The sequence below is a fragment of the Belonocnema kinseyi genome, chromosome 3 (assembly GCF_010883055.1).
Source record: "Belonocnema kinseyi isolate 2016_QV_RU_SX_M_011 chromosome 3, B_treatae_v1, whole genome shotgun sequence".
NCBI classification, from domain to species: domain Eukaryota; kingdom Metazoa; phylum Arthropoda; class Insecta; order Hymenoptera; family Cynipidae; genus Belonocnema; species Belonocnema kinseyi.
In genome coordinates this window covers 48,865,194-48,876,514 of record NC_046659.1, presented here as the reverse complement: position 1 = coordinate 48,876,514, position 11,321 = coordinate 48,865,194, and the positions used below count along the sequence as shown (strand labels likewise).

At 30.7% G+C, this 11,321-nt stretch overlaps 2 protein-coding genes across 2 annotated transcripts in view; one reads left to right on the top strand and one right to left on the bottom strand.

Annotated features, from left to right (window-relative positions):
- LOC117169035 (endoplasmic reticulum resident protein 29) overlaps positions 1-4,407 on the top strand; it is a 17,467-nt gene extending 13,060 nt beyond the window's left edge. The window contains exons 2-3 of the mRNA XM_033355113.1: positions 2,914-3,315; positions 3,643-4,407. Coding sequence (XP_033211004.1) covers positions 2,914-3,315; positions 3,643-3,879 — 639 coding nt within the window. The 3' untranslated portion in view covers positions 3,880-4,407. The remainder of the gene's footprint in view (positions 1-2,913; positions 3,316-3,642) is intronic.
- LOC117169034 (ran-specific GTPase-activating protein-like) overlaps positions 4,242-11,321 on the bottom strand; it is a 7,573-nt gene continuing 493 nt past the window's right edge. The window contains exons 2-4 of the mRNA XM_033355112.1: positions 10,315-10,478; positions 9,948-10,234; positions 4,242-4,979 (exon numbers count right to left, since the gene is read on the bottom strand). Coding sequence (XP_033211003.1) covers positions 4,645-4,979; positions 9,948-10,234; positions 10,315-10,478 — 786 coding nt within the window. The 3' untranslated portion in view covers positions 4,242-4,644. The remainder of the gene's footprint in view (positions 4,980-9,947; positions 10,235-10,314; positions 10,479-11,321) is intronic.

Below are 11,321 nucleotides of genomic sequence, written 5' to 3'. Positions count from 1 at the left end.
TCAATCTGAAAAATCTCTATCCCTTCCACACACTACTCCTTTCCCCTACCGAGTGAGTCACGCCTACCCCGAAAGGGAAATGGCTTAATGATGTAATAATAAGAATAATTTCGGATGCATTTATTTTGACTTCATCATTGACCATAAGACCGAATATGTTGGTGAATTGAAGTGAAATACTTATTGAAAATTAAAACGGTCGAAGAAAGGAAAAACAGTTTTGGATCTGCTGTATCTACAATTGTTCTGTATATTTGTAATTTTTACATTATTATAATGTATTGTAATTGCTTCAAGAGTACAATTTTCAACCATTAAACATTCCAATTTAAAATTATGCAATTTAGAAATATTTATTTTGAACGTTATCAACGTAAAACTTTGATCAATTTTGAAGCTATTCAGTCATTAATAATTGAAATAGTTTTGATCGGAAACTACTCTTTTTATGATCGTTTTCAATTCGAAAGTATAAAAGACGGATTTATAGAGACTGGACTACATCAAGATATCAATTTCCCATTGTAGTTTTTGTCCCATTTTCTGTAAGGAGTTAGATTCCTGAAAGACTTCAAATTATTCAGGATGACTGTTTTAATCGATGGAAAAAATTCCCGGCCATTTCCCGGTTTGCAAACATTTCTCACGGTCAATGAAATTACAATAATCGAACTCTATTCTAAACATTTTTCCATTTAAATCAATAAATAATAAATTAAAGCATTCAAAGCGGAATTCTTAAATTTAAAAATGAAGTTTAAGAGTTTTTTAATTGAAAAACTATGTATTCAAATGATCAGTAATTTATATGTATGAAATGGTACTATTACTTCGCAATTGAATAATTTTAAATGAAATTCAGAACTTTTATAAAATATAGAGTTCAAAGATTTAGATTAAATTCCAAAAATATAAATCCATGTTAGCATTTTCAAGGATCTAAATTGAGCAATCAAGCAATGAACTTTAAAAAATTTTTAATTATATTATTTGAAGTAATTTTAAGCTGGACACATTAAAAATTGAAAAATAATTTTTTTTTAACTCAGTTTTTAAATTGCAAGTTAAAATATTTTCATTTGAAATATTTTAAGAATCCTTAAAAAGCTTTAAAATTGTACTGAAAAATATTGAGAATCTAGAATTTAGAATCTTTGTCAGAATTGTGAAAGTTTTCAATGTAATAAAACCATTTTCTTAAGTTTCTTAGGAAAATTGAAAATTATTGTTCATTTTGAAAAAATATTGAAACATAAAATTTAAAAAGATTTTAAGAGATTTCCAAAGTGATAAAAAAAGAACCTGGAAGATTCTAAGCATTTTTTTTTAATTTGCAGGATTTTCCAAAAATTTTAGGAAAAATTGGCTTCATTTTTAAATATATTTAGAAGTTCTTTAAAAAAATGTTAACACATTTCCTGTAAATTACTTGAAATCATTTCAAGTTTTTAATTAATTATGAATCTTTTCAAAACTTCTAAATATCTCTTAAAATTACTGAAACTTTTTTCTACAAATAATAAGTGTTCAATTGTTATTTATACGTAAAAATTTTAAAACTTCACTTACAAATCAAAAATTTTTTTAAATAGAACAATTAAAATTGTAACTTTAAAAGCTCTTCAAAATTCTAGAGATTCAAAGCTTTCTATGTAAAATAATTCAGTGTCAAATGGTTCACTTTTGAATATTTGGTTTTACTTTACTCGTCTTAAATGAACAGTGCAATTTTTAATGGCTAAGAAAAATAAATAAAAATAATATATATATTAAAAAATTTATTTTTTAAATTTAATATAAAAAATAATAAAAATGAAGACCTAAAACTTCGAGAAAAAAATATTTTATTGATAAATCATTAAACTTGTTATTTGAAGGTAAAATTAACGGAATAAATAATGTTTTATGAGTTTCAATTCGCATTAAGACTTTCGAATTGAAACAGAATCTGGGAATTCTCAAATTTTGAATGGACGTAGAATAGTTTTTTCAAATCAATTATTGCTCAGTTTTTTATACTTAAAGTACGGATCCATTTAAAAAATAATTTATTTATTTATATTTACAGTTGATTGAACAAAACTGTTTAAAAAAAAAAATACAAGTTCAAACGCTTTTAAGTTTTAATTGTTTAAACCTTCAAGACTGCAAGTTAATTATTTATAAAACTGTTGAAATCAAGCTCGGGTGGATTTTTCTTTTGAAAATTCGTATCATTCCCGGTCAGGGAATAAATTCACTGTTATTTACTGGTATTTCCCGGTCTCAGAAAATTACAAGTTGTTTCCCGGTCCAGCGGCCACCTAGATTATTGCTTACCAAATAAAATTGCAGAAATCAAAAATATATAACGATTTTTTAAAGCTTTTACGAAGTCATGCAAAATGGTAATTGAGCAACAAGTGCGAGAAGTTAACTATTCCACGACTGCTGCAAACTTCACACCAATGGAATAGCTTCTCGCATGTGCCACAAACAATATTTTTTGCAAAAAGTGCACGCCGATCTCACTTTCTTTAGAGGGATCTGAAATTTTGCGCACACTTTGCAGACACGGGATATCGCTATTTGCATGCATACGTTTCAAAACCTAATTATTTACATGTTAAAATGTTTGCATCCTTATTTCATATATGCTGAAAGAATTTGACATACAATAATGTCTAAAATAAGGTTGTTTTATTACTTTCGAAATAAAATTTGCAAACGTGAAGAATTTTGATGAAAAACTTCATTACAATGTTGAAAAAATAAATTGTTCAAAGTACAGACTAATTTTTTCTCTAGTGGTTATAATTTTTCCAATTTTCTAAACACTATTTTTTGCTTAAAAAGGGTTCTACAAATTTAGGACGACTAAAATCGTTAAAAAAATTTAATCTAGTTATTCTGTACTCCTTGTACATTTTCTAGGTGATTGGAAAGTTCAAAGTAGCCGCAGTTAAATTTGATGTCGCTTTTCCATATGGAGAAAAGCACGAAGAATTCGGAAAAGTTGCAGCTGCGACAAAGGATTCTCCAGACATTTTGTTGGCTGAAATCGGTGTGAAAGATTTTGGCAACAAAGACAACGCGGACCTTGCGGAGCGTTATAACATTAAAAAAGAAGACTATCCTGCCGTGTTGCTTTTCCTTCACGGAAAAAAAGAGCCCTTGAAATTCTTAGCCGAGAAGGACGCAGATTTTAATGCTGACAATATCAAAAGGTTCATTAAGTCAAAGTCAGGAGTGTATCTCGGTTTGCCTGGATGCGTCGAAAAATTGGACAGACTTGCAGAAGAATTTAAATCGGCTAGTAGTGAAAAAGAGAGACAGGTATTTAGTTTCTGATATACTAATATTATTTTTATTGGGAAGATACTTTGTTAGAAATATCAAAATTGTCATTTACAATTTTCATTTCAATGTTTTATCATTGACAATTGCTATTTCTTGTCAGTCTTTTAATTCGACATTTATTTTGTAGTATCAAAATACTTGATTCACACAATCTTCACATTTTTTACAAGTTAAAAATTTACACTGGGAAACATGGTCTTGAAAAATTCCTTAGTACTTTGTAGTACAATTTTTTTCATAAAATATGCTTAATTCAAACAATCGCAGATAATATAGAAATTAATACAAAATTCTGTCTTGCAGGAAATTCTAAGCAAAGCGAAGATATTCGAGGACTCTTTGCCAGAGGAGCAGAGAGCAGCTGCAAAAGTTTACATAAAAACAATGGAAAGAATTTTGGATCGAGGCGACGTATTCGTACAAAGTGAACAGACAAGAATCGAAGGTCTGCTCAAAGGAAAACTATCCAATGACAAGAAGCGCTCAATGGAGGAAAGAAGGAATATTTTGCAATCGTTCTCGCACAAGGATGAACTTTAAGTCATTTAAATATAAATGATAGACATCATATTCAAACTTCACGGGCAGTCAGAATATAAAAATTGTAAGGTTTTGAACCGACAAAACGAACGGGTCCCCAGGTGTCTTCAATTAATTTTTTTTCCTTGAGACGGCAGTGATAAAAAGAAAAAGTTGCACAAAATAGGAACTCTTGTATAAAAGAATTTCTTGATTATTTCTCATGCAATAATTAGTGGGTACAATTTTTATTTGTTAGTTTGCCAAAGGCTGAAGCATCTATGTGATAAATAATCTACAAACATTCCTACAACTGGGAACTAACTACTGGAATACAAGTGGAATCAATCATGTTTGCAAAAAAAAAAAGAAACCCCAGAAACTACTTAAGAATCTATTTATTACCTTTGTATGACAGATCTCACTATTATATGTGGCTAAATTGTTCTAGTATAAATTCTGTCGCTTCGGTTCGTTAAAAAAATCACAGATTCCATGTACAACATCAGTATAAATATCATCTTATCAATAAAAATTGAAGTCATTCAACCGGTCTGTTATTATTAACAATTTCATTGTTTATTCTTCAGCAATAAAAATTCAATAATTAAATCTCGTATTCATAATATATAAAATGCGTTTGCAACTATAAGTGGGCGTATACGAAGTACATTTGGGTGGGTGGGCGGTAGCGTGTTTAGTGTGTGTGTGTGTGTGTGTGTGTGTGTGTGTGTGGGCATGCATATTGGAATGTTCACTCCAAATATAAGTCTGATTATTTAATTCTTAATTATTGCAATTATTTTTTACGTTGAGTTTTTCGAGACCAACTGTAACTTCCTCCGTGTTTTTCGTCGCGACATCATTCTCTTTGTGGGTTTCTTTGGATTCATGCTCTCCAGAAGCCTTTAGTAGATTACTAATATCAGCACTTTCTTTTGTGCTTTTCGAAAGTTTGCTTTCCTCGTCATCGCTTTCCTCGCCGTAACTCACTTCACTGCAACTGTCGCTTTCGCTTTCAGGGGTGTAATCATCTGGATTCGGCTTGCCAGAGTAAATTTCACACTCCGTGCCCACTATTTTCTTCGCCTTTTCAAACGCATCCTTCCAGAGTAATGCGTCTTCGAAAGAAATGGTAAGTTATTTCAAAGCTGCAATACCTTCAGCGAAGCAGTTTTATATAAAAATTATTCAAAGTTTAGAAATAGTTTAATCTTCCTTATTTGAGGAAGCCTTACAATAGTTATGAATCTGAAGACTTTTTTTGTAATTTAAATAATTATTGCACTGCCGTGCAAAAGTTTTATGCCACCTCTTTCTTTATGACTGGATAGATTCTCTCAGTTTTAATTATACCGGAGCCAAAAAAATTCTATTTAAAAGGTTGGTTATTTTCGAAATTATGTATAAAATAAGCTCAGGCTGAAGCCAATTTGTCTAGTTTTTGACTAGATATTGCAAAAAATAGTGTAAATTTCAATGTTTTCTTAAATTTTCAATAACTTCCGAAATAGTCAACATTTTTCAATGTTCTTGGGCTCATTTTCAAGCTTTTTTCACCGTATCACAACAGCTTACGAGTATAAATCGTAAAAAATTTATTTTCGAATTGCAAGAACTTGAAGTTGTAACACAAAAGTTGGAAAAATTGAAATATTATTTTTGGTAACAAAAATATTTTTGTAAAATATATGAAACATATAATCATGAAGTTTCTATGTAATTTCCTCAAAATATATATTTATATAACTTTTATTCTCATTTCCCTACCAACTTTTTCATCACAACTTCAAGTTCTTGCAATTCGAAAAGAAAATTTCGAAAATTTGTACTCATAAAGCTTACGAGTATAAACTGTAAAGCTGTTGTGACACAATTAAAAAAAGCTTCAAAATGAGCCCAAAAACATTGAAAAATGTTGATTCTTTCGGAAGTCATTAAAAATGGAAGAAAACGTAAAAATTTACACTATTTTTGTAATATATACTCAGAAACTAGACAATTTGGCTTTACCCTGGGCTTATTGTATACAGAATTTCGAAAACAATCAACCTATTTAAGATAAAATTTTTTTTAGCTCTGGCATAATTAAAATTAAGAGAATTTATAGTCATAAAAAAAGGTGGCCGAAAACTTTTGCAAGGCAGTGTATCTCGATTTATTTCAGCATCATTTAAACAGCTTATTAAAAATTTGCAAGTGTTTCAAACAATTCGAACAGTTCTAGAACTCATTCTTCTGGGCATATTTTGAGACGGTATCGATTCTACAAAGCAAAACCCTAATTATTTGAATTCAAATTCTTCCCGATGAAGCCCTGCCCTATAAAAGTATACGATAGATAACTCTACAGTAATAATTAATACTTTACAAAATCTACAGAAAGTTAATAGTACGTATATTGACTGATAAAGTGTTGATATATGTATGAAAATATCGCGCCTACGTCATACAGTGACAAGCAAGTCAAAGGAATCTTCACGCATTCACATCAATCTGTATTACCGACTATTCATCACTAGTTAACCGTTCATCTCGTTTGGTGACGTTGATTCTCTAGGAACAGCAGTTGGACTCCCAATACCGTAGCGAAAATCGAATGGAGTCTTTTTTTCTAACGTGTCGAGATAGAAAGAAAGGTTCCTTCGATTTTCGACTTCGAAACATCATCGGAGTCCCACTGCAGCTCACTTCTTAGAAGGAGCGAAAGTTCTTTCGACCCGGTCAAATTGAACCACGTTAAAATGAACTCGACATAATTCATATATACATGAGAATACTCTACATCTAAACTTATTCGTATTTAATTAATTTTTGTTTAAAACCGAGGGGTTTGTCACTGAGAACTTACTATAGGAGCTGGGTGTAATCCTGTGTGCCGTTCTAAGTCCGCAGGATTTTTTTTGATTGAATATCATGTAAAATGTTATTCTGATTACGAAAAAGTCTCGCTCTGGCTATTTGTGAGCGAGAGGCTAGAGCCCTTTGCAACGGCGACAAGTTTACGCCTTTGGCTCAGAAAAAAATTGGGATGACTTATGGGGGCCGCATGCCGCCACCGTAAACTTTTCCTTAATCACAGCAATAAGGATCCATTACATTTTAACCAAAAAAATATAATTTAATAATCAACAATGTATAAGTAATAGTAATATTTTTTAAAAACCATTTTATTTTTTATTTTTATGCAAATTATTCAGCTTTATTACAAGCCCCTGCGATTATCAGAAGTTGATAATAAGACTCAGTTTATTATTGTTTATAGCATAACAAGTTATTATTTTATTGTCAACTAGCTGACGCTAATGTTTGAATTAAGACTTCCTTTGTCCATGTAAAAATTTCCAGAAGATTTTATTATAATTTCTAAATGTACAGCACGTCAAAGTGTGCAAATTCAGAAATGCTCATTAACTTGTTAAATATAAACATTAGAATAAATTTTCTTGATGAAAGTTGAAGTAGACCCAAGAAAGAGTATCTTTGAACTCCAGAAATATCTTCATAAAATTGCTTCCTACAAAGAAAACCACCTTTCTTTTCTGGCTCTGAATTTTATTATTTCTTTAAATAATGTTTTCTCGAAATAAATCACTTTTATTAAAAAATGTTCTCTTGGACAAAAATTCTCCTCTGTGAGTAGTCCAACTTTTATTTGAAGCTTTTTTCTGTGAAATCAATATTTTAACCAAAATAAGAGCAATGTTATTTTTCCTGACTTTTCAACTTAATTGTTTATTTTTTATGTTAACAATTGATAGAATCAAAAAATGGTAGCGGGCATTTCTATTCCTACATCGGGTTTTTAGCCGATCATATATTTGAACTTTCGAAAAACCCCAAATTGTAACAGGACGATTACATTAATTAAAAAATAATTAAAACGCGATTATCTTGAAACTCCGGCAGTTTTCGGGGGGGGGGGGGGGGCATCCTCCTTTTTCGTAATCAGGACAACATTTTACATGATATTGAATAAAAAAACTCCTGCAGACCTAGAACAGCACACAGGATTACACCCAGCTTCTAGAGTAACTCTCAGATTGCTGATCTGGAAATCTTAGGAGAAATCTTTGAGGAACTCTTAGAAATCCTTATCCAAACGTAGAGCATTTCTCCTCGAGAGTCCCATTCTCGAGAAGTTTTGAAAATCTGGGCACTTCCAGCAATCTCAAAGAAATATTAGCACTCTCTATTCTATGCGAATTCAATTGAGACTGCCACATTCATAGTTTGAAGATTTCCATATTTCTCAGTGAGTAGCCCCTCGCCTAAATCTATTTAATTTTTATACTATATACAAGTTTGAGGTATTAAATTTACCTTGAAGGGGTTTTAAAAAATTTACTTCCATTTTTTGCAGTTTTCAAAATATTAATAATTGATGAATTGTCTTGAGTGAAATTTCTATAAGCAGAATTGTATATCATAAGAGTTTAATGAGATTTCTAAGGTTTGATTTATAATCAGTGTGCGCGCTTGTCAAGTTACCTACATATAGGTACAATTTTGCCGTGTATTTTGCAATTTTTTATGAAGACAGGTTTCTTTATTTTGTTGACAATGTTTTAACATTCAATTACCACATATTTCAAGAAGCTATGATAATTTTTTCGTGATAAAAGAGTCAAAATAAGCGCGTTACAGCGAATCTACGACGGAAGCAAAAAAAGGCGTTTTGCGGTGAGTAAAGTTGCTCAAGTATGGTTCACTTGAAATTAAAAAATCCAACGGCATTCGTTGGTAAAAAGTTTTTTCCTGGGACTGAATGAAACTAGATGTAAAAATATTGATTTTTCACGAAATGACGGACTTTTGAAGTCTAAAGTCAATTTTTCGCTAAAACAAAGCGTTCTTCTTCTGACCATCAAAAATTACAAACAAAAGAAACAAAATGATCGTTCAATCGCACTAGTGTTATATCTTGAATAACTCATAAAAATTTGAAAGCAATCGGCAAAGCTGTTCTTGAGATATCTTATTTACCGAATTTGAAAACCTCGTTTCGAGAAAAAAGCGTTTAAGTTCAAAAAGTTGAAAACCTGTAGACAAATTTATATATCATCTAAAAATCTTTACTTACATAGAGTTATCGATTCCAGGACCATGTTTGAAAATTCAATTTACAAAATCAATGTTTCAAAACCCAAAAAGGTAGGGATCTCCTTAATCGTGTAAAATCCATACCGTCACTACGTTTTCAACAAAATTTGTCAACACAATAATGCATAAGATTTTTTCTATTCTGTTCTGTAAAGCTTTCTTGGTCAGAATTACGAATATTTCCAATACAGTTCAGAATTTTTATTTTTCAGTGATTTTAATTTGAAATATATTATTGCTAATGTAAAAATTTGTAAATTAAAATTTTGCCCCAATTTAAGACATTATTCAATATGAAAAAATTGAACTTGAATATTTTAACATTTAAATTCACCCTACTTCTTTAATTTGTTTCGTGCTACCGAATGTTTAAAACTTTGATATTTGAAGAAGTAACACTAATTTAACTTTTCCATGAGATTCGGTATCATGGGATTTTTCGGGCTGTTGATAAACCAAGTTTTTGAAAAATTCAATAAATGACGGCCCTTTTATAAAAGTTGGTACCAGGGGGGTTTTCGGACATCTAAACATGGGGTTTAAACTTGGATTTTTTGCACGCCCCTAGAAATTATTCTACTCGAAATGTTTGAAATATTTGCATTGAAAGCTAAGGAGGTCAAAAATTACTTTTTTTTTTATAAAAAGTGGTGATTTTTTTATTTCTGAGAGTGGGTCTGTTTCTTCTTCTCCATTTTTAAACTTTTCCGCAAATTTTAGGCAAAAGTCAAATTACTTGCATGTACTACATGAATTGGTTCTACAATGTTTAAATATTATCCGAGAATGTGTTTAAGCTGATTGGATGAGCAATCGTAAAATGGTTAAACCCTTTGGCCTGGCATTTTGATGCAGGGACAACTGATCTGGATGATCCCAGGAGGAAGATAAAAATTTTCATTTTTCGACCCACTCTACACCGGAATCCCCTAAAAATTTCTGAGCTAATGTCTGAAAAATGTGTTTCATGTGAAAGAACTACTCACTTTCAGCGTTCGCAAATCTTATGGCGAGAAGTTCGGGTTTGATCTGTTCGTCTGCGAAGTCAGCAAGGACACTCCAAACCCATGCACGATCACTACCACAGTTCGGCTTCAATTCCATCCATGGGGTGATAAAGTGATTAGCACAGATTTTCAAAGTTTTGTCTCTACGCATTACAACCCTAACTGTATGCTTTGTTTTATGTCTTAAGAGTTTCACTTCTCCGGTTCCACGTTCCTTCCACTCTGCTGGATTCAGCGATGAATCGTAACGATAAAGTTTTGCCCGCCTGCAAAATAATTGTTAAATGTGATTTTTCTTTTAATTTTCAGTGTCGCATGAAGATTTAAATTAACTTGAAATATTTACAATTTTATCATTTCAACTTCCTCCTCTTCATTGTTTGATACATCGATCAGTGGTAAAGAAACTATAGGCTCAAAGTGCAGATCATCTTCAGCTGCTTCTTCATCAGTTTCATGTGGCTCTCCGCCACCACCACCATTTATTTCAGCTGCATGATCTCCATTCAACTTTTTGACAGTTTAAAATAAACGATAATACAATCTTGCTAACGTTCCAAACCCACTTAACATTTATGTCATAATTAATCAAAGAACCAAAGATATTAACATTAAAGTAGTACAAAATTATCCTGTATATTTTCGTTTAATTAAAAAAAATTGTTTATGATGAAAAAAAAATACTTGGCAATCGCTATTTCGATAGTACTTATGCAGTGTCAAATGAGATTATTTGGAATTTTTTACAATTATTGTTTTCATTTTCTCATGTCGTGAAAAAAAATTACATGAGTAAAAAAAATCGATTTTTTAATAGTATTAAACAAATAGTAAAGATGCTACGTCAAAAACAAATTGCGATAAATTGTTTTTTTAGTACCCAGATAGTCGACGTACTTAAAATGGTAGACAATTTTTCTAAAATTCAGGTTGCTATTAACTTTGAATCCTATTATTTCGATTTTACTTCGATTTGACTCCAATTTCGATATCTATAAATTTGAATTCTTATAACTGAAATTACTCTCAGACAAAAAAACCTTACAACTATTACTTTTTTAATTTTAAAAGCGGATTTTCAGGTTGGATGCATTAAAAATAAATCAATTGAACACATCAAATTCAGATACGTTTAATGCTTATTAAACTATAGAAAGGATTCAGTAACAATTTATAAATAACATTGACAAATAAGAATTAATCTGCTTTTTTATTGTATCAGTTTTGCATTAATGCTTTAATTTCAAATAAAACGTTCTAAATAAAAATCTGTCTTCTAGTCGAAAAAATGATTTAAAAATTCAACACAAAAAGAATCACCAAAGTGGCTTTTGGAGCAAGACATATATTTAT